Genomic DNA, 24,428 nt, shown 5'->3' with positions numbered 1-24,428 from the left:
TTTTACAAATATTAATTTCTCATGTTGCTTTGCATGTATATTTAGTACAGGCATTCTTATATGCGTGAAACTTATTGAGAGGGACGTTAAACAACATACAAACAAACAAACATGTAGACCATATATCATTCTCCTCTAGTTATTTTTTTTGTGTGTGATGATTTTAGTGATGATAGTTAGTATATATGTTACATCTAAAGTTACTTAAATGGCCCTTATTTTTTTTTTTTAAATAATCATTATTTAGTCATATACAAATGACTGATATACATATGTTTATGGTTTGTTTTTTTTTTTGTTTTTAATTTTTTTGTTTTTGTTTTTGGGTTGTTTTTTTTTTTTTTTTTTTTGGTTTTTTTTGTTTGTTTGTTTTTTTTTTTTGGTTTTTTTAGACTAGAGTGTTCTAAGGAACGCATGTGTCGCCTGCTTTTAGCTTCATTGAAGATGTTAATAAATGTAAGACTGGTCAGCTATTCATTTGCTACTATAGCCGCGATTATAGTTCATGCATTTAGCGGCAAAGAAAAAAAATCCATGGATAGTAAGCCGGATTGCCATGGAGTCTAACAATCAAATAGAAATTTAAATCTCCAACCCCTCAAAGCTAAAATGAATATTAGAAAAAATTAAATTATTGGAAATAAGTATTTATCATCAGTTATTTCAAACAACACCGTGTCCTTCAAAAGAGACTTCAGTCTGTCATTTCCGCAATTGTCAGTCTACATCATCCATTTTGGAATACCGATCCCAATATATTTTCATAGTACTTTAAAAATTTCAGTTTTTGTGGTTAATGTATATCATAGAGTGTCAAAGTACATTGTCAACATGTATAAATGCTAATTATCAAATCCCTGCCTCTCTAAATTCAAAAGACATAAGTTAATTTAAACCGTCTGCAGTATATTTTGCAAAGAAAGTCAAAGGTCAAGGTCAAGTGGACTGTTACGCTGGTATTTTTTTTCAAAATACTTTATTACAAACAGTGCTTATGCTAAATAGCCTAGCCTCAGCTTTTAAATGTCAGAAATAAGTTGAATATCGGCACTGTGAACTATTTTAAAAAGTAAGTCAAAGGTCAAGTTCAAGGGTCAGGAGTTTGGTAATCATTGTAAAATACAAAAGCCATTGTGCAAAGCTATACATGTGCAAAATATGAAATCCATACCTTTTACAGTTCTCGAGATATAAGGTGTGACAGATGGACAGACAGACAAACAGACGCCGGGTAAAGTGATCCCTAAGTACCACTCTGCTCTGCAGGCAACACAATAATGATGTCCAAAGTTTCTTACAAAGTTTAATTTTGTATTACCATGTAACAGTTTACATAAAGGACATGACTTAGAAACAATTCATTGAACATAAAATTCTGCACTCAGTATTGGAATTGCCCATCTTGCTGACTTATAATAACTGGCAGTGAACATTGTCAATTTATTCCATATTTATCATGTTCTGAAACTCAGCAATCAATGTCAAAACTTGATACCCTCTCCCAATCCAGCCAACTTGATTTGCAGTCAAGACCTTATTATCTAATGAGATCATTGTAGTCATTAACAGTTACATCTACCACACTTACAAGGTTAAGATAATGTAAAATGTAAAACACTTTTTTGAGGCCAAATGATAAGTATTCTTATGCTATCTATGAATTTTATATCTATTTTATTTTTAAAGATTGCTCTGAAGTGTGTAATGTTTTACCAATAAGAGCATTATTAACCTAAAGGACTGGGAATATATACTTCTATACATTGACCATAGAATGCTGTTTGATTTGCTATCTAGAAATACTTCAATTTTTTAAAGTGCTAAGCATAGCTAAGAATAGCTGCAGTGCTGTCACCAGTTGGCAATTTGATTTCGTGTTTTAGAATAACCACCTATGGGACTTAATATATATTATCTGTGCTCAGCAGGTTATTTTTTAAAATAAGTTTTACTAGCGATACAATATAGTATACTATGATTGCTTCGTGTCAAAGGACAATTAAAACAGCAGTATGGAAATATAGTTTCTGATTAAGAATTTAAGTGGGAAAAATAATTTTCAAAAAAAACCCTCTTAGTTAAAAACAATTAAATTCTGTCTTAACGACTTGCATTTGTAAGCTACATTACCTACATTCCTTTTGTCTTTTTAAATATATTGACATTATCCTAATTTTTAAGGAGTTTGAATCGAAATTGTCTAATCAGTTCAATTACAGAATGTTAATTTCTCTTAATTAATTGCTTTGATCTTCTAACTGCAGATCTGTATCTATTATTAGACCCTGACTGATATAAACTTTCAGCAAGTAATCAGATATCATCATATCATCAGCACTGGTCTTCACTGTCCATGAAGCCTGTCCGCCTGCAGTCTCAAGGGATAGATAGGGGATATTAGTTGCAAGAGCTGATTTAAGGCAAATCTCATAATGTTTCCCTAGCATATATGATTGGCAGTGATTGATATCAAGTAATCTGTGAACAGGTCACCAGCAATATGTCAAAGTCAGTTGTATAAAGAATAATCTGGAGAGGGGGGAGGGTGTTAATAGACAAATCACTATAGAGTCAATACTTCATTTTTATAAAGACACAGATTTCAGTTTTTGAAGTTTATCTGAAAGGTTACCACTGCAAAGTAAAAATGAGAATCAGAATTAAAGTAAGCTCTTGTAGATTAAAGGTGAATACATATATAAAACTCGTGAAATAAATTTGACAGCAGCACTTTTCTTTGGAAAAGGATAAATGAAACTTTTTCAAATTATGACCTTATAATTATTATCATATAGAACAGATAACAAATTCAAACTTGTGAGAGAGATTCTAATGTGATGTCTAAGATACAATATCTATTTCAAAGAAAGGATGAGTAAAGATAATTTATGTGAGGAGTATGGGCCTCTATTATGACGTCACAAAATAAACACTTCTCTGAGAACATTACCTTTTGTTTTTCAAGATTATACATGTATTTTCATAATTCATAGCAAATAAAATTTCAAAATTTTAATCCAAGTTCTCCATTTTTCACATTGTAGAAAGTAATGTGAATGCCATTCAGTGAAAAGGGTAGCATATTGTTTGAAATGCTTTCTAGAAGTACATTGTAGTAATGAAAATTCTGAAGTTCCTGAATTGTATTTTGTAACTATGGCACTTTAAACTTCCTAATATACTAGTATGTACTAGGCAAGAGTTTTTGTTACAACATTGAATAGTTTAAACATACAATAAAATCAAGTACAAAAAAAAAAACCCTGGAATTCTTGTAATAAGTTTTAATATCATGTTGAATTTTAAATGTTCTTGAAAATGTGTGCAATGACAGAACAATTCTTCAGAGAGGAAGATTGTTTTGGGGATATTGGAGTTATAATATATTAAATATGGAAGCCCTTTCATTTGTTCTGCAATTAATTTTCCTAGAACTAATCTCAAATGCATCATATGTCATCCAAGTCCCTTGAATTCATGTTGATACATGTACATATATACTGTACATTGCACATACTTGTACTTAAGTCAAATATTTCTTTGTGCATGATTGATATTATGCTTTAACATAGCTTTATTAAAATATACTTTTTAAAAATGTCAAAATGACTTTTCATATATATATTTTTTAGTGTTTACGGATTAAAAACAAAAAAGTTTCTACAAATATGTACTGCATTTCATGTACTAAAGAGGAACGTTCCTTCAATGCTTTATGCATGCATAGATAGGAACGTTCCTCCAATGTGTCATACGTAAACATGCAGTGTAAAATGTTTAAAGATATAGGAAAATTTGAGAGAGGAACGTTCCTCAAATGCCTTATGTTTGATCATGCATGAGTTGTCTACAGATATGTGAATTTGAGAGAGGAACGTTCCTCAAATGCAAGTCTTAAGCTTCACAAAATATAGTACTCAACAGCAATGCAACCATTTGTGAGAGGAACGTTCCTCAAATGCCTGCTGTAATAAACTTTATGAATAAAGTATCAACAGATAGAAATCTGAGAGAGGAACGTTCCTCGCATGTGAATGTCTATAAGATGTTTAGATATAGGTAAATTTCAGAGATGAACGTTCCTCGAATGCCTTATGTTTGATCATTCATGAGGTGTATACAGATATGTGAACTTAAGAGAGGAACGTTCCTCAAATGCCGGATGTGTTTAGATTCATGAGGTATTTAAAAATTTTATAAGAGAGAGGAACGTTCCTCTCTCTGCCTGATGTGGTAAGATTCATATGGTATTTAAAAATATGAGTTTATAAGAGAGAGGAACGTTCCTCAAATGCCTTATTGTAACAAATAATTTGAAATGTATAAAGAGGAATGTTCCTCAAAAACTTAAAAAATCACCAAAAAGTGAACTTGTGGAGACACATATAAGGTTTTTCAGACCAAAATGACTTCAGATTGTAAAAACTGGGTAAAAAAAAAGGAATTTTGATTTTCTCTTTTTGATTTGGATTGTGTTAATACAAACCTGCACAACAGAACTTTCTCCTTCTGCGTTGATGAAATAGATCCTAAACAAGAACTGTAAACCATTTGTAATTTTTATGTATTAATTGTGTCTTTTGTGTTTATTTGATAAATAAAGAAAGGGGTGTACAAGGCGAGGACGTTCCCCAGTTGTGGGACAATATATTTCTCATTTATCAAAGTTCACGGAAAAGTTATATTTTTCTAAAATGTCATCTTCAACACATTTAATTCAATTATTTTATTGAATGACCTTTTGATTGATTATAATTTATTTTTTAAGTTGACAGGAAAGCATATTTAGTGGAAAATGGGTTTATTAGAGACATAAAAATGATTTTTGAATATGAATGGGTCAAGTTTCTATTTATAAACTTTATAAAAAAAGCTTTGGGGTTAAACAGAGCTTAACGAGGCTCAAGAAAATTAACACACTTGTATTTACATTTTTACCGAGTACCCGGGTACTCGATCGGAAAAACGTCCGAGTAACCGATTTTCAAAAATTGACCGATTTGACATCCCTAGTAATAAGAATGATCAAAGCTCGAAAATTGCCAAAATCAAGTATTTTTGGAAGGATAAATATAAGCATTTTCTTCATGAGAAGTTCAATGTCACTCCTTCTTCAGGATGGTCACAACTTACATGTATAAAAGCAGGACAGTTGACTGTCCCAGCCTTTGGTGCTGTCTTGTCAATGACGACTGTTCCTGCCCTAACTTTGCTGACCAGGCCTACAGAGTTTTCTGCCCATGCACTAATGATGTTAGGTTTCCCTAAAATCAAAATAAACTAGATGTGTCAGGGTGACATGAACTGCTGACATACAAGTTTTAAATATATGAAAGTCCATGAGTGTGAAAATGAAAATGGGAGGAAATGGCAGAAAAATTAAAATTATGTTTTCTTGATTCTTGTTTTCTTGAATCAGTTGTCTATACCATAATTAAGCTGCATGTAATGATGATCACTAATATACAAAGTAATAAAAAACATGAGGCCCATGGGCCACATCACTCACATGAGTAACTTTGGCCATGCTGTTCTTTACCAGATTTCCCCCCTTGTAATACCTATTGTGGCCCCCCCCTACCCCCCCCCCCCCCCCCCGGTCATGATTTGAACATTTAGAATCTACACTACCCCAGGATGCTTCCACATAAGTTTCAGCTTTTCTGGTCCAGTGGTTCTTGAGAAAAGTATTTTTTAAAAGATTTTTCCTATATATTTCAATGTAAAACTTGGATTCCCTATTGTGACCCCGCCCTACAACCAGGGGTCCTGATTTGTATAATTTAGAATCTACACTACCCAAGGATGCTTCCAATTAAGTTTCAGCTTTTCTGGCCCAATGGTTCCTGAGAAGATTTTTAAAGATTTTTCTTATATATTTCAATGTAAAACTCGGATTCCCTATTGTGGCCCCGGCCTACCCCAGGGGGTCATGATTTGAACAATTTAGAATCTACACTACCCCAGAATGCTTCCACATAAGTTTCAGTTTATCTGGCCCAGTTGTTCTTGAGAAGAAGATTTTTAAAGATTTTTCTTATATATTTCAATGTAAAACTTGGATTCCCTATTGTGGCCCCTCCCAACCCCTGGGGGTCATGATTTGAACAATTTAAAATCTTTACTACCCCAGGATGCTTACTTATAAGTTTCAGCTTTTCTGGCCCTGTGGTTCTTGAGAAGAAGATTTTTAAAGATTTTTCCTAAATATTTCAATGTAAAACTTGGATTCCCTATTGTGGCCCCGCCCTACCCCCGGGGGTCATGATTTTAACAATTTAGAATCTACACTATCCCAGGATGCTTCGTCATAAGTTTCAGCTTTTTTGGCCTTGTGGTTCTTGAGAAGAAGATTTTTTAATGACCCCACCCTATTTTTTTCTTTTCTTGATTATCTCCCCTTGTAAGGGGACTTGGCCCTTTATTTTAATAATTTAAACTCCCCTTTACCCAAGGATACTTTGTACCAAGTTTGGTTAAAATTGGCCCAGTGGTTCTTGAGAAGAAGTTGAAAATGTGAAAAGTTTACAGACGGATGGACGGACGACGGACGATCAGAAAAGCTCACTTGAGCTTTCAGCTCAAGTGAGCTAAAAAGGTCCCAAAACAGTGAATAAATTGAAATTTTTAGACTTAGTATAAGGACCATATCTTTTGAAAAATTGAGCCAATTAATATGAAAATCAAACTTGATCTCAAGTCGTCAATATCAAGAGACATACTAAAAATCATCTCTAGTCTTTATCTATTTATAAGCAAAAAAAAAAAGTCTGGAAAACTATGATGGAAAGACTGAATGATGGAATGACAGAATGACAGATGGAAAGGGGTAACACTATATGTCCCAGCCATTTCATTGCAGGGGCATAAAATTTTATTGCATTCAGTCTGTTTCATCATTTATTGTGAAAGATGTTATGTCAACATGCAGTCTGATTAAAATCTTCGTTATGCTCCGAAATTTCTGATAGTTGCTGTACATATAAAGTTAGTATAATTATACCAGCTTGAAAATTGGTTAAGCTAAAAATGTTTGAAAGCTTACAAATGATGCACGAGAACACATAACAATAATCACCTGAGTTAGCAAAGCTTATTCAATTATCAGAACCTATTTGGTTTTTTAGCATTCCTGCTCTTTTTTCCTGTTAATCAACAATTCACTGAGGAAAAATTCATACCTTTAACATCTGGGATGATTTCATTGTTGGCAAGAAAACTTGACAGCATCTCGGATACTGACATATCTTGTTGTTTAGTAATATCCTGACCAAATGGATAGGTTCCTACAGAGTACCATGCCCTTACAATTTGAGATTCTGATTCATTGTAATGCCACACTGCTGACAGGGAATCTTCTGTCATTTTATAAATCAACCCTCCATTGTTCATCTCTTGTGAGGTTTTATCTCCAAGTCTAAAAAATATACGTCTACGAACTTTTTCGCTAGTCCATGAACTTTTTGATAACCCCTCGTACATGTAAAGAAAGCTTTTTTGAGAATTCAGACATTATCTCTTAATGCAATTTATACTAAAAACACAACTTAATAATTTTTTACCTGTCAATTTCTATAATGGCCGGAGTCTGATCTATAGTAAATCCATCAGAACTTGTTTCCAATGTATTTCCACCATTTGTGACACCTCTCACTGTTGAGTAATACGTTTTGTTGGCTTCAAGAGGTAAATTTACTTGAACATATCCAGAACTTGTTAAACCTGTTATCAAGAGAATTATATAGTTCTTGTATAAATATATGCCAGTAGAACAAAATGTAAAGTGCAATCTACATCAATTTCTGACAGCTTAACTATATTATCCAGGTTCAGAATAGTCTTCAGTCGATATGGATAGGTTTTAGGTTTTTCTCCATACTTATTCCAAAATGTTTTGTCAGATTAAATAGTGGACAGGCAGACTGAGAGAAGAATGTACAAAATAATTCCTCTGATCTTCCATCTTGAGAGCATTTACAGATGATCATGAAGATACAACACCTCAAAACTTAATGAAATTCATACCGTGTCCAACAATATCTGTCTCATCCATATGAACAACATTTGCAGTAGTGAATGGGAGCACATCATCTCCACTGGGTTCTGTACCAACTGCCACCTCAAAATGCATGACTCCATGAAGAGCACTCTCAAAGCCAGTAAACTGGACAGACACAGTGGAAGAGTCCAGCTGGTAGTCAATATCTGATGTGATGTTGACAGCTTGTTTCTTTATTACCGTCTGGTCCACATTATCAGGACCATCCACAACTATGCCTAAAAAATTCAAATCATATTCAACAATTTCTGAAAATCCTTAAATGGCAAAATAAATTTTAATATTTTTTAAAGAAAATGGAAAACTATTTCGAAATATTTTTGAAAATGTCTGCAAACCAGCTTTGTCCTCTTCTACTATAATAATGGGAGTAGAAACTCTAGGAGGGGAATTGACGAGACCAGCTCCATTCCTAGCCCTCAGAGATAAGTAGTACACAGGAGATCTTGTGGTCTGATTGGTCAGTTCTAGATCTAGGCCACTGATATACTGACTACTCTCTCTTCCCATGGACTTCCATTGCAAAATATCACTTCCTCCTACAATAAAATGGTAATTATAGATCAAGAAGCTCACCACTATGAATGTAGTCTACAAGGAACGATCAGTAAGATTCATGGGTGACATGGAAGGTCAACATTACAGACCTTTCATCAAGCAACTGAAAATACACAGGACATATTACTTGGGAATGGACCTGCTACAAAAATTTAACCTCAGGCTGGTAAATCATCTAGAAAATATTGGTCAGATGCAACATCAAAAGCATGACTAATAATGTGCATCCCTAAATGCATCGTCTACGCAAGTCACATGTACATCAAGGTAGGGCATATACAATTACTGGGAAAATCCTCTCAATACTTAAATCTGGGGTGCCAGAGCTGTGACTAACATTAATTCAGCTAGAAAGTTACTTTTTTGCAAATAAACATTATAACCTTATCTGGAAATCATACTTCCCCCTTCATTTTTTTTTTGGGATTTACTCAGCTAAAAAGTTATTCTTTGCAAATAAACATGGTAAGCTTAAAAGAAATCATATTTTTTCCTCTTTTTTTATGCATTCATAAAAATTGGTGAATAAAGTTTAAAAAAAAAAAAGAGAGAGATAAAGTTGACCTGGAGTAGTTCCAACAGCAATTTCAAAGTCCATGATTCCAGATTCTGGGTCTCTACACAGCCAAGAAGCTTGAATTCCATTCTTATCAGCCTGCCACACATGGCCATCTCTCCTCTGCTCCTTGACATCACCAATTACTCCCATATTTAACCAAAGAACCTAAAATAAAACATTTTTAAAACTTCTGACCGTGTCCCAGAGACTCGTCATAAACTTGATAAACCGTATGACCTTGATCTGGCATAAATAAAATAGTCTGGTAATCAGCAACAACTCAGAAACTTGCCTGTATATGTCCGTGCTAACTACACTCCATTACTATCACCAAACATTACAAAAGTGCTCAACATAAAACACAAAGTTCCCAATGCACAACCAGCACAATCCTTGTCACATATTGACCTCCCTGGGGCCATGAATTTCACAATTTTGGAAGAGGCACTCTTACTCATAAAATTTATGCACTTAGTTTTTCTGCTAAATATACAAGGGGAGAGAAGATTTGAAGAATTTATGCATTTTCACTGTATGAACTATAAAGGCCCGACCACCTTAACAGAACCCCTGAGCCTGGGGCCATAAATTTCACAATTTTGATAGAGGGCTCAATGCTTATTACAATCATGCCAACAGTTTGACTGCTTGATGCTCCAGGAGTAAAGAAGATTTTTAAAGATTGCATTAATTTTGATGGTTTTAGCCCCATCCCTCAGGACCCAAGGGGGGCAGAGACCATGAAATTCAAAATTGTTATTTCCCTTCAGATAGCAAATAGGTCACCTGAGTGGCTCAGGTGACTTTAAAATAAGGGATAAAATTCAACTTGTGGAAAACAAACCAAAATGAATATGCTGACAAATCTTTTTGGGGCAGAAAAGTTTAAAAGATTCCTTCAATCCTGACAATAAAATTTCAGCAATCTTACTTTGGGCGGAGAAGTGTCAATGACAACACCATTTGTCTCAAAGGAGGCAAGGAATCCAGCATGGTTGATGGCTCCCACTCTCATGGTATATCGTGCTCCATTCCTTAGTGTCAATCCAGTCCAAGTGTAGCTGGTCATACTCCCATTTGTCAAATTTATCCACTCATTGTGAATTGCTGTAAACAATTTTTCCCTTTTAACAATGAAATGTTTAATATTTTAACATGTATACCCCTTTTCATAAAATTTACATATTATACCTGGATACTTTTGCTTTAGTGTTCCGTGATAAGCCTCATAGATTTGTAACTTTATCTGGTCCACTCCTGATTCCTTATCAGAGTATTTGAAAGATACAGATAATCTGTCAGTCTCAAACTGAAACCAAAATATGCAAAGAATAAAACTTCACTTATTAGATAGGGTAATTATTCTATATATTCCAAAATTTCCAAAAAAAATTATCATAACTACAAAAAAGAAAAAAAAAGAAAAAAAAAAGAACAAATATTCTTAATTGATCAACAAATATGTTGAAAAAAAAATAATGCATTTCTTTTCAAAAGACTTTGAAGGTGTCACTTTACTTTTGCTCACAAATCAGCATTTTATCATTTTTCTTTTGTATACTGTATTTAACCCTTTATTTAATACCTCTTACATTACTGTGCTATCTTGTAAGCAAGATTTTTTTCTTCCAGAATTACTTTTTGTACCTGTATAGAATTCTTTGACCTAACTAATTCTCCTCATGTAAATCAACTATTGTTCACATTTTTTGTGGTTACACAGTACACAGTTACTCTCTATGGGATGTTACTTCAATGTTGCCAAAAAAATTGGAAGTTTACACTACCTGAAACTCTCTGTCTTTGCTTTGTATTCCATCCCACAGATAATGCAGATGTGGAGGAGTCAAATCAACAACAAATCCACCTGTGCTGTTAACAATTTCATTCAGGGCTTTATTTGTGGTTCTGAGGGAGGTTTTTATCCTGTCTTTGTGGTGGTTGTGAAAATTCAGCCATTTTCCATTGGATGAAGAAGCCTCAAATTGTGTCCAATCCCTGATAACCTCATAATCATGCGTCATATTCCTGAAACAATATGAAACATGAACAGTCAAGAAAGTACAAAAACATCCAAGAAAATCTGGGAAAAGTAAATCATGTTATAAAAGTTGTAAATTAAATGTCATACTTAGCTCTCAAAACTTTTACATCATAGTGACTTATGTTTGACTCTGGATCAAAGTAATTTCTCCACTGAAGATCAACTCTGGCTTGACTTGTGGTAAATTCCATGTCTCTGAATTCTGAAAGCTGTCCATCAATGACCTCACCAGGAACAGGTTTTGTCAAGTCAACCAGGACTGTAAATGAACAAAACATATGTTTATGTGCTAAAATAAGAAGAAAAAAAATGAAAAAGAGATGAAATATGTACAGGATTGTAAAAATATGAACATGCTGCAAACCTCCATCTGAAGTGGCAGAAACATTATATTGTTTGTGTCCTCCATTGTATGCATACACAACTGAGAAGTATTTCTTGTTGTGCTCTAGGTACCTTCCTGGTTCCAACTCCACACATGCAACATGCATCTTGCTTGAAAATTGAGTAAGGTTGGCAATATCTGTTTCATTGGGAGAGGTCCCAACACCCACCATATACATGGCAATTCCTGATTCGGCATCATAGAAATTCTTCCAGTTTGAGCATATCTGAAATACATTTTTAGGTCAATTATAACTTAGTTTACCGGTAACATGAATGGTATCCTAACCCCAGCAGAACCTCAGTTTAGCAGGGTTCTAACTTTCTTTAGGATATTGAAATTTGAATGAATCACTGGAAAGCTTTATAAACGGGCTTGGACACCCTTGCATAGGTGTTTTGTTTACAATGTTGAATTTCTATTTGTATTTAAAATATAGCTTCAGTTTAATGATTTAAACATACATGAAAATTCTTAATAAATCAATGACAATGGCTTTCTTCATAACCTTACACCAAATACATGTACCTGTGTTTGTAAACATTGTTACATGCTCTGTTATTGTTAATGTTAAGTTTTACCAGGTGAATTCCATTAGCTGACATCATTTAAATCACTGTCTACAAACTGACAACACTGTATATGTGTTGGTTTTGTTTTCTTGCATTTCCTTTTCAACTATTCTTGATTATATAGTTTTAATATTTTTTATTGATGTACCTCAGATTTAATACTTTCTTTGAATAATAATGAAGGATAAATTATAATTCATAAAATTTCAGGGATATATGATGACAAATCAAACATTCCCGAAATTTACAGGTTTGATAAATTTAACATAAAAAAAATTTTTAAACAGGATTTTACAATACATTGGTCTGAAATGCTCTTGCAATATATGTAAGTCATGAAATTCTAAAAAAAAAAAATTTGGAGGTTATAAACTTCAAATCTGTGTCCATGCCCCTCTAAAGTGCATTTTTTAAAAAGTTTGCAGCCTTTAAAAAAATCAATACAAGATAATTGATAAACTTTATATTTTCATGCAATGTGTATATGTAACTGATGTTGCTAAACCTTATTTGGATATTTGGTGTAATTTAGGTCGACAGCAGAAACCTCTCCGTCATTCACAATGCCTGGCACCGGTGGTGTTCTGTCAATGATGATGGGGGAATCACACACTCCAATAGTCCGCAAGTCCACTGGGAAAAAAGTCATTTAAAAATATAACATTTTACAATACAGTCAAAAATTGTGTGTTATGGAGTTAATTTATCATACTGAAGTTGTCAACTTTGCACAAATATGCTTAATTTATTCCAATCTTGCATTTATATTTTTATAAACAGTTAATACTGAATGCTGCATTCACCATTATTAACTGCCTTGATCTTGACCCAGATGGGTACACCTTCTGTCATTTGCTTGAGATATGTGATAATGGGACTATATGTCATTTCAACCCATTTCATTTCATCACAGTCCCTGGTAGTCCTTCCCAGGCACAGGTCATTTCTTATCAATCCAGAATCTGGATCACTACATCAAAAAAGAGTTAAAAAAAAGTTAAAATTCATCTAGATAATTTTGTACCTGGAACCATATCAGCATTGAAATAAAATAAACATTAAGTATCAGTAAAGCAAATGAAGTTTTCATACAATCATAGAATGAGATTGAAGACACAGTTAAACACTTTCTGAATCTCGGGTGACTTTCAATAAACAGAATACGGTGACAATTTATAATTTTTTAAATACTGTCTCCATTACTTCAACCTCTTTGAGTTACATTTTGGAATAAAAGAAATCATTTCTTGCACTTTAGCTCATAGGCACCAATGTCAAATCATTGTGAAAAAACTTCAACCAACACCTTTGTTTTTATTTGACCTCGATGCAGTCTGATCACAGAAAAGAATATCAAAATCAGACACATATATTCTACCTTTATTATACCCCCCACTTGAAAAACGGGGAACTGTATATTGATGAGGGTGTCCATCTGTTACACTTTGGGGTAACATATCTCTTATCCACAACTCCTCATATACATGTACCACTAAGTAAAATTTAATGATACTTTCACAGAATCTTACAGTGCCATTGTGCACCTCCTATTTTACAATTTGATCGGATTTCTTTTTTGGGTTTCCTGAAGTACCAAAACATAGACACTGCCATCTTTCAATAATATTGAGGGGTACCCATCTCTTATCCGCAACTCCTCCTATACCACTGAATAAAATTTAATGGTACTTTCACAGAATCTTTGTTACATAGTGCCATTGTGCACCTCCTATTTTACTTTTTGATCATGCCAGACACTCATTTCAGATCTCCCATAGCAAAACATGAACTATGCCACAACTATAAACATATGGGAGGCGGGGGTACCATTTTGTGAGCTCAGCTAGTGCCCTTAGTTCCTCTGGTTTATTTCTGATTTAATTAATCCCAGTTTGGTACAGTGGCTGCAACGTTATTGTTGACAACTTACACGAACGATTCCGCACGATTAACACACGATAAAATCTGTTACACGAACGATCCTTCACACACACTATTCTACACGTTACACGATCTTACACAATTGCTAACGCAAACTCACGATTCTTCACGCAAAATAGTTCAAATTCTTTAGGAATGGATATTTTCAAAACGAAATAAGGCTTAAAACTTATTTTAGTTTTCAAATAATTATTGATATTATTTCATCGACTTTCAAAAATGAAACATAAAATAGAAATGGTTATTTCTGGAACTAAATAGATATAAGATTTATTATTTTAGATTACAAATAATTATTTACGTAATTCTCCGACTTGAGAAAACTAATTTGAAAAAAAAAACTGATTTTTTTCCGTTCTATCAGAAGATGTACATGTAGGTGGACCGTGAGTTTTGATTGAATTGGATTTCATAGTATGCAGAAAGGGATAAGTTTAAAAAGAAATGGCATGAAAATGAATTAAATTATAAGTTATATCCATGTTTCCATTTGTGAATCTCTAAAATCAACAATTATTTTACAAATCATTTATTTGCAGAAATTCTAAAAATAATTAATTAAAAGTAAGCTCCAGTGATAAACACTTATAAAGGAAACCCTGACAATCATGTCGTGTACATGTACATTCGCCGACTAAATATTTATGTAAGCATTGAGAATTGTTTATTTATTTATTTGTAAAAATATCTATTTTTGATCTATTGATTTTAAAAATATCTTGACAATAATTAGCAGTAAACATAATTAACGTCAGAGAAAAAATCCTTAAACATCTAAGTACGGTTTATCACAAAAAAATGACGAGAACACAACATTGTACGACTTAACTATATTGCTTATTTCCAAGCGATAATTAGTTCGTTCTGTTTTCAGTTTCGTAAATCGCGCTTCATTTATTTCATTTGGATTGAAAAAAAAAAACCAGACAAGCGAAATGCTTGTATAACAAATAACATTCTGATAAAAACTTACAAAACGAAATTTACACGTTTCTTAACGCACGATCATGCACGATTAAAACCGCAAACGATTGAGTCTGATACACGCATGTTACACGAACGATCTCGCACGCTACATAAACGATTCTACACGATTGGTTTGTCAACAATAACATTGCAGCCACTGTGGGAGATGTAAAATCTTTACTTGTATAAATATCAATTCTCTATAGGGATGCTTTGTTTCAAATTTGGTTTTAAAAAGCTAACATTATTAATTGAGAAAAAATTGAAAATGTGAGGTCTCTACAGAAAATTAACAAATGTCCAAGGGCAGATAACTTTAAGCAATATTCTGCTTAGAAAGGATCAGATGAATTTTTGAAGCAGGTGGGCTAACAACACAAATGTATGGATAAGTTATGAGGCTTACGATGAATTATGAAATAGAGTTAGGTTGAATGTATCCTCATCATACAGGACACTGTAGACTTCATAGACAAAGGGAGGACTATTGTCTACAATGTATTTAGCAGAATGGCAGAAACTTGTGACCAGAGGACCCCCATATTCCACTCTGTTTATAGCTCTCACTGTGATGTAGTATGGTCCATCTAAAAAAATCAACTCACAGTAAATCTCTACAGCAAATTCAACCCTAATATTAAAATTACCAGATGCTATTTTAAATTAACTTCAATTCTTTCAAAAAACGAAATAAGATTCCAACAACATAGAACAAATTCAATATGAACCTAATAAAATGGTATAAGGTGCTTCTAAAGGAGTCATCATGACACTGTAAGTCCACTGTGACCAGTCAAACAGGTGAGCATGTGGATCATGATGTTCCTTTATCTTCTCCTCACAAACTGACTCCCCTGCAGTAACAGAGTATCCCAGGATTCCAGTCTCATTGTCATAGATACCATCCCAGTTTGCTGAAATACGTGACAAACTTAGAACCTCTGATCAGCATACATAACAGCATCCGTAATTCACAGGGTTAAAAATATTTCTAACAGTCTTTATATGAATTATGGGAAAAAATTCATTTTTAATTATTCTCAAAAGTATTCATCACATTTAAATTTTAAAAATGTGCATTGCTTTGTGTTTGCATTAACAATCCTGATTATTCATGTAATGAAGAACTGAAGGATTGAATGAAGGAATGTCTGGTTTAGTGTGTTAATTGTGGGTTTGTTGTAATCATTAGTGTATCTTTACATTTAAGCCACTCTATCCTTTAGCTAAAAATAATGCAAAATTTTTTCACCCCGACTTTTATGCATTGATAAGTATTCCAAGCTATAGAGACCTGATATATATCTGTTTGCTCTGGTGTATCTCAGATCTGTCTTCGGTTCATGACCATTGTACACCGTTTCAGATCCCTCTCCATCTATAATGATGCGATGATTTTTCATCCTTGGGTTCACTCCTATACATCTCTGCTTCCAGTCTCTTCTGTCACCAGGAATAATAGCATCACATGGCTGAACTTCTAGTATGTCACTAGTTATGTTAATTTGGGCTGGAATAACAAGTAATGTTACTTACATGTATTAAACTAGAAATATGTCCATAGGACATGAATGCCCCGCCGAGGGTATATTAGTAATGCAACATGAAAATTTGTATTAGTGTATGAAATTTGATGAGAATATCTTGAATAGTTTCTTTAAAATTGAAATTGAAATATAAAAAGTTGGATATAGATGATAAATTCTTGCCAAATTATGTATAAGTGCATTAACTTAGTAATACATAAATATATCTTAAATGGTTTCTTTAAAATTAAGCAAAATGCATATCTAAGAAAAGTGAGTTCAAGGTCACAGGAAAATTCAAGATCAAATGTTTTTGATGCAGTTGAATACTTCTCACAAATACATATCAGCATATTTAAGTTTGATAAAAATATTTTGAATGGTTTATTTAAAACTGAGCTAAACGCTAATTTAAAATAAATAAGGTTATAAGGTCAAAGGAAAGGTCAAAGTCAAAAAAAGTTGATGCAGTTGAAAAGGTTACATCAGTATGCATTAGCATATGAAGTTTGATAAAAAATATTATGAATGTTTTCTTTAAAACTGAGTTAAACACAAATTGAGAAAAGTGAGGTCAAGGTCAAAGGAAAGGTCAAGGTAAAAAAATATTGATGCAGTTGAATAGCTTACATAAGTATGTATCAGCATATGAAGTTTGACACTAATTTAAGAAAAGTGAGGTCAGGTCAAAGGAATGGTCAATGTCAAAAAATGTTGATGCAGTTGAATAGCTCTCATCAGTATGTATTAACATATGAAGTTTGATAACACTGTATTGAATGGTATCTTTAAAACTGAGCTAAACACTAATTTAAGAAAAGTGAGGTCAAGGTCAAATGAAAGGTCAAGGTCAAACAAGAGGCCCAGGGGCCACATTGCTCACCTGAACACTATGGCTGGTAGAAAGCAGAAATCAGTTCAGTCTTGAAAGGTTCGGGGGGGGGGGGGGGTTCGGGGGCGGGGGGGACATGAATTGAACAAATTTGAATCTACATTACCTGAGGATGCTTCCATTTAAATATGACCAATCATGGTTTTGCTGTTCTTGAAAAGAAGATTTTTAAAGATTTTTCCTATATATTCCTCTGTAAAACTTTGATCACCCATTGTGGCCCCACCCGACCCCGGGGGTCATGATTTGAACAAACTTGAATCTACACTACCTGAGGATGCTACCATGTAAATATGACCAATCATGGCTTTGCTGTTCTTGAGAAGAAGATTTTTAAAGATTTTTCCTATATATTCCTCTGTAAAACTTTGATCACCCATTGTGGCCCCACCCGACCCCGGGGGTCATGATTTGAACAAACTTGAATCTACACTACCTGAGGATGCTTCCATTTAAATATGACCAATCATGGCTTTGCTGTTCTTGAGAAGAAGATTTTTAAAGATTTTTCCTATATATTCCTATGTAAAACTTTGATCGCCCATTGTGGCCCCACCCGACCCCGGGGTCATGATTTGAATAAACTTGAATGTACATTACATGAGGATGCTTTCATGTAAATATGATCAATCATGGCTTTTCTGTTCTTTAGAAGAAGATTTTTAAAGATTTTTCCTATATATTCCTATGTAAAACTTTGATCGCCCATTGTGGCCCCACCCGACCCCCGGGGGTCATGATTTGAACAAACTTGAATCTACACTACCTGAGGATGCTTCCACATAAGTTTCATATTTTCAAGCACATTGGTTCTTGAGAAGAAGATTTTTTAATGATGCCATTAATTTTTCACGAATTCATAATTATCTTCCCTTGGAAGAAGGTGTGGCCCTTCATTTGAACAAACTTGAATCCCCTTTACCCAAGGATACTTTGTGGCAAGTTTGGTTGAAATTGGCCCAGTGGTTCTGGAGAAGAAGTCGAAAACGTGAAAAGTTTACGGACGGACAGACAGATGGATGGACGGACAGACGGACTACAGACAAAATGTGATCAGAAAAGCTCACTTAAGCCTTCGGCTCAGGTGAGCTAAAAATGTTGATGCAGTTGCATAGCTCTCATCAATATCTATCAGCATATGAAGTTTGATAAAAATATCTTGGATAGTTTCATTGAAACTGAGCTTTGAACAGAGCTAAACGCAAAGTGTGAAGGAAAGACAGACTGAAGGACAGAAGGAAGGAAGACGGACATGACAAACACTATATGCCCCCACCATATTCATGGCGGAGCATAAAAAGTATCTCTCTCTCTATCTATCTATACAGTTACAGGAAACATGCTTTAATACAATGAATTTATGCTTACAGAAATTTTTATTCCCTGTAGTTCTGAAATGTATCATGAATGCACGTTATTCAATTTGTCAGCACAGCCATGCGTGTAATGACATGTTGAACATCCAAAATTTACAATTCAATGCTTATATCTACACTTACTAATTTCATGGTACATTATAGATTGATGCAAGAGTTGATTCTTTGAATACATAGTGCCTATTTAATTGAGGGAGCAGCCATTACTGTTAAACTTTGATTTTCATTTATCACATTGTAAATGTAAAGCGTTTAACATTTGTGAAATCAAAATAAAATCATTACAATTTCAGCAACTTTAATTTGTGACCTCCCCATCTGTGTCATGGTGTTTCAAACGCTGAAGCTTTCAAAACACTTTTTGAGGTAAATACATATGGAATATAAATATAACAATGAATGACATTTATAACAAATCAAAATTATTCGTCCTCTGATAATATATCAATGAGTACATACAGAGAGTTGGGTTTGGTGGTGTCAAGTCAACAAGGATTGGCTTTGAAGACAGGATGTTCTGGTATCCTAAAGTGTTCACAACATGGAAATTAAAGAAGATGATGTGGTCATGAGTCAGCTGTAGGTTGGTAAATTCAAATCCTTTGTTAGATCCAACTCCAAGCCTTTCAAAATGCATGTAGTTACCATCCTTGCAAAGGAGAAAATCCATTTTATAAATATTTTTGTCTAGACATATCAACAAAAATTCTTTTGAAATAGCTTTAAAATTACATAGGATATATAGGAAATATATGGCCCCCACACTCTCTCTACTTCTGACAACTAAATATGACTTTGGCCAATCGCATCTTCTTGGGCCTTGCAGGCATGCTCGGGAAAAAAACCTCAAATGTATTTACATTACAGGATGTTAAAAATTTATACAAAATGGAGTCGCTTCCTATTTATTAATTTAAAAGTATTGGATAGATGGAGTTGAAAGTCCCTTCTATAGTATATTTTAGGTATTATCTTTACATTCAATGAAGTTAAGCTCCATACTCTACAGAAAAGAGGTGTCCCTACATTTATTTCAACGTTTAAGAGAAGAGGGGTTAAGTCATGGACGCCTATGTAACACACTCAAGGTTGTTTTTCTGCATGTCGGAAAGGTCAGAGAAGTTGCAAATGGACTTTGGCCTGACATAAAACCTTTCATTCAAATTAAATAAAAAGTTTGTCATACAGTTAATAAATATGCCAGGACCTGACAAATCCTACTGCCCAATCCCCAACTAGCAATTTTTTTTTTAGGTTTGATAGACAAGTCAATTTGTATTAACCACTTGCTTGTGGGCATGTGACTTAAAAAAAAATAATAAATCAACAAGCAAGTCACAGTTTTACAGCTGGGCACAGGGCCTTGTTAAGTTCTATTTGTCTTCCTACTTTCTAAAATACAGTCATTATATAATATGTATTACAGTATTAGTATATGGTGAGACAAGCAAAAATTCAGGTAGGACATGTAAATTTTGACCACGCACTTGCCATTGGGCAAGTGCTTAAAAATGTATTTTCAGCCCCTGAATGTGCATATTGTAAGTTTTTGACTACATACACCAAAAATCATATGCCAAGAGACAGGAGGGCCAAATCCCTCATTCTAATGTTCCATTAGTTCAAGTATACAAATATTTTAAAATTTTGTTTTTTAATGTTTTCTTTCTGAAGAAAATAAGACAAGAGGGCCTATGACCACCTCACTCACTGAGCACTCTAGCTAGGGAAAAGCAGAAATCAGCTCAGTATTGAAAAGTTTACCTTGTATAAATGAAATATATAAACGATCTACCAAAGTTTACCTTGTATAAATGAAATTTCTTAGCCCAAAGACAAGTTTATTGAATATATTTGCCTACATAAATCTTGCGCACTTACGCACACTACAAAAAAGACTGAAGGAAAATGAAATATTCAAGACAATCTTTACCACAGATACTTTATGGTCATGTCCCTCAATAGCCTCCAGAAGTTCACAATTGCCTGCATTGAAATCATAGTTAAAACTCAGACACTTTGTTGCAAGCATTTTGTTGCATTGGACAGCACACTCCTCCACTGTTGTTAATTTTTTATATTCTCCAACTTTTATTCCTCTTCCAACAAGACGGCCAGATATCCCATTTGAAAAAATACTCATAATTTTCTGATTCAATGGATCATTACCTGTAATGATATAAAATGAACTAAAGATTTTATTGCCTACAAAAGCAAATTGCTTTTATGATTATTTATTTGAACTATAATGACAGAATTTGAAAAAAAAAATGAAATCATAGAGAAAATATGTTGTAATAAAATATGCTCTAAGCCATTAATTTTGACTAGATGCTAGGATATCTAATGTAAACCTAAAGAGACTAAGACAATGGAGATTTATGGGTAGATTCTATCATGTTTCATTCAAAGACACATCACAAAACATATAGAGAACCTTAGCTTGGGTTCAATCAGCAATGACCATGAACACTTCTTGTGTCTTAACAAAGAAGCTCCTTACCCACATCATAATTAACAGTGTTGGCAGCTATCAAGACAGTTGTCCATCTGACAATCTGCTCTCCCCAAATATTCTTTCCATACCCAACAGCTACTTCGGTCTCTTTGAGGGGTGAGTCTTCGTACACTGTGACTACTGCCTTCAGAACACTGGGATTACTGGTGGAGGTAAAGGCCTCCGCCATCCTCCCTCCTGGTATCGTCATGTCATACGTGTCTAGTTTACAGGAGGCTGGAACACTTACTCCTGCCTCATTGGACACATGGACAGTGAAATAAAGAGGGACTCCAGTTGGTTTCAAAATCTTGAAAAATAAGACACCTGAATGTGCAATAAACTGACAATCCATATTTACCCTGCTAAGCTCAAAGCAATTCTTATTGTTTCAAAATTTAACTGGAAATGTTGAACTTAACAGAACAAATCATGTGGCATTACTGCAGGATTTCAGTTACTTTCAAGATTTTAAAAATATATTTCTATGTATATTACATGTAAATAAGAAATTCATTATTAATTCATAAACTTTAAAGCATGGTTATTTTATTTTTGTCCACATTTTTAATTAATTCTTACATCATTCAGTGCGGTAGAAAAGCCTCCAAGCTGTGTTTTGGACATGACATCAGAAGCACCAGGTACTGTTCCAATGGTTAAGTGTAGATTAACATTACTTCTATCGTCCTCTGCCATAACGCTGACAATAAATTCTGGTTCTGTGTGATCTCGACCTGCCACTTGTACAACACCACATGATCCAGATGGGGTGGTACCCTGCCAAAATTTAAATTATTTCATCATTATTGTCCTGCTAAGGATAATATATCCTTCATTGAGCCCCCCCCCCCCCCCCCCAAAAAAAACAACAACAACAACAAACATAGGTATAAATACAAGATTACGAAGCTCACCTCGACGAATGTTATCTATAAGCAAGGCAAATTTCACATCTATTTTTTTTCTAGTTAGTGTACATCCCAAGATCAATATCCATGCAAGTTTGGTTTAAGTAGGACTTATAGTTACTTGGAAATAGACCTGTTCAAAAAAACTTTTAAGCTGTTTAGTAATCAAGAAAAATTTGGTCAGTTCCAACATCCAAATCAAGTCCGAAAGTTTTCATCCTTAGATGCACCATCTATGCAAGTTTAATCATAACAGGCCATAATATTATACAGCTACTCCAAAAAAATTACCCTGGTCACTCATCTGGAAAATGTAGGTCAGAATCAGAATCCAAAGCAAGTCTGAAAGTGTCCATCCGTAGACAAATCATTCATGCTAATTTGGTTAAAAAATGGCTTAAATTCACTTACGTGGAAAATCTAGGTCAGATCCAGCATTGGAAGCAGGTTGGTAAATGTACATCCCTAGATGCATCATAAATGCAAGTTTGGTCAAGGTAGGGCTTATAGTTACTTGGGAATGGATCTGCTCCAAAATCTTAACCTGGTCACTTGTGTGGAAAATCTAGCTCAGATCCAGCATCCGAAGCAAGTGTGGTAGTGTCCATCCCTAGATGCATCATCCATGCAAGTTTGGTCAAGGTAGGGCTTATAGTTACCTGGGAACGGACCTGCTCCAAAAACCTTAATCTAGACACTCCTCTGGAAAATCTAGGTCAGATCCAGCATCCGAAGCAAGTGTGGTAGTGTCCATCCCTAGATGCATCCATGCAAGTTTGGTCCAGGTAGGGCTTATAGTTACTTGTGAATATGTCAGTGGATATTTTCACAAAAAATCTTACGACAAATTTTTATCTTAAGTGAAAACTTACAATAAAAATCGTTTTCACAAAAAATTCTTAAGAAAGTTGTAAGTGCAAAATCTGTCGTAACTTTACAAGAGCACCAACCCTCTCTTAAGTATTTTAAAACCAGCTTTATTGTAAAAATATTACCGCAAAAACCAAATTACAAGTTAAATTGAACTTTGTAAAGCAACTTACAATAATATTATATATTTTTTTCACAATCGTTGTCAAAAAATTAAATGAAATACACTACAAAATATTTACGATGTAAGTTCCACTTAAGATTTTCGTATAACCTACTTTTACGTCAGACTTGTGATTGTGACGTCAGATTTTAAACTTCCTTGCTTCACAAACGACTGCATTCGATATTTGTTGTCAATAATGTTTGTTATGCTGACAAATGTTGAAAACTATGTTTTATTTTTATTTTCACCCACTTATTTAAGGATTATAAAGCATATTGAAGTCGTTGCTAGGGATGAAGTCTGTCGTTAGAAAAATCTCAAGTTCAATCTGCTACAAATGCGTTCATGAAACGCACTTAAGATTTGTCGTAAGAGATTCTTAAGTGAATCTTAAGTGAAAATCTTACGCAAAAACTTAAGATTTTTTGTGAATAGGGCTACTGCTCAAAAACTTTAAACTGGTCACTCATCTGGAAAATCTAGGTCAGATCAAGCATCCGAAGCAAGTGTGGTAGTGTCCATCCCTAGATGCATCCATGCAAGTTTGGTCCATGTAGGGCTTATAGTTACTTGGGAATGGACTTGCTCCTAAAACTTTAACTAGGATGCCGACGCTAACGCCGACGGAATAGCATAAGCTCATATCGACTTCCTCGAGGTGAGCTAAAAATACAGCCTTAAACGATCACAGATTTTTAACTGATACATTAGTTGTACATTACCAACACCCACACATGTGAACTGTATTTATTTCTTAAATTATCTTCCATATGCAGGATTAAAAAAAAATTCTCTTTGTAAAAGAATCTACCAGTTTTTATTGCAGCATTTTACTTAAATTAAGAATCGGTGAACTTACCCCAAAGCTCTCTAATTTTGGTGGGGTTTCATCCTCCTCTGCTTTGTAATTATCAATCAGTTTTTTCCTTATAATTGGTGTCTCAAACTCCCACAACCTTTTCTTAAACAATGTTTTCTTTATCGTTATAAATAAAAGATTAACTTCAAGAGTGACGAGTCCATACAGTCTTAATTTTAGAGGCCTGAGTCTTAGATACATCTGCAATCTAAAATATTTAAAAGAAATCTCCTTTATATCTGAGGGT

The 24,428-nt window shown here is 34.0% G+C and overlaps 1 protein-coding gene across 1 annotated transcript in view; it reads right to left on the bottom strand.

Annotated features, from left to right (window-relative positions):
* LOC133201665 (uncharacterized) overlaps positions 1-24,428 on the bottom strand; it is a 276,554-nt gene that overhangs the window by 55,061 nt on the left and 197,065 nt on the right. The window contains 21 exon segments of the mRNA XM_061337452.1: positions 5,134-5,264; positions 7,182-7,417; positions 7,563-7,722; positions 8,026-8,277; positions 8,398-8,598; positions 9,182-9,341; positions 10,108-10,283; positions 10,368-10,485; positions 10,964-11,204; positions 11,308-11,479; positions 11,585-11,831; positions 12,683-12,810; positions 12,981-13,147; positions 15,491-15,671; positions 15,813-15,998; positions 16,379-16,594; positions 19,338-19,527; positions 20,812-21,047; positions 21,382-21,685; positions 21,958-22,155; positions 24,182-24,389. Coding sequence (XP_061193436.1) covers positions 5,134-5,264; positions 7,182-7,417; positions 7,563-7,722; positions 8,026-8,277; positions 8,398-8,598; positions 9,182-9,341; positions 10,108-10,283; positions 10,368-10,485; positions 10,964-11,204; positions 11,308-11,479; positions 11,585-11,831; positions 12,683-12,810; positions 12,981-13,147; positions 15,491-15,671; positions 15,813-15,998; positions 16,379-16,594; positions 19,338-19,527; positions 20,812-21,047; positions 21,382-21,685; positions 21,958-22,155; positions 24,182-24,389 — 4,108 coding nt within the window.

Source organism: Saccostrea echinata, unplaced genomic scaffold (assembly GCF_033153115.1).
Source record: "Saccostrea echinata isolate AGI-Se365-2 ecotype Australia unplaced genomic scaffold, CSIRO_AGI_Sech_v1 ptg000045l, whole genome shotgun sequence".
In the NCBI taxonomy this organism is placed as follows: domain Eukaryota; kingdom Metazoa; phylum Mollusca; class Bivalvia; order Ostreida; family Ostreidae; genus Saccostrea; species Saccostrea echinata.
The sequence above is the reverse complement of the archived record's forward strand: the minus strand, read 5'-3'. Positions and strand labels throughout refer to the sequence as shown.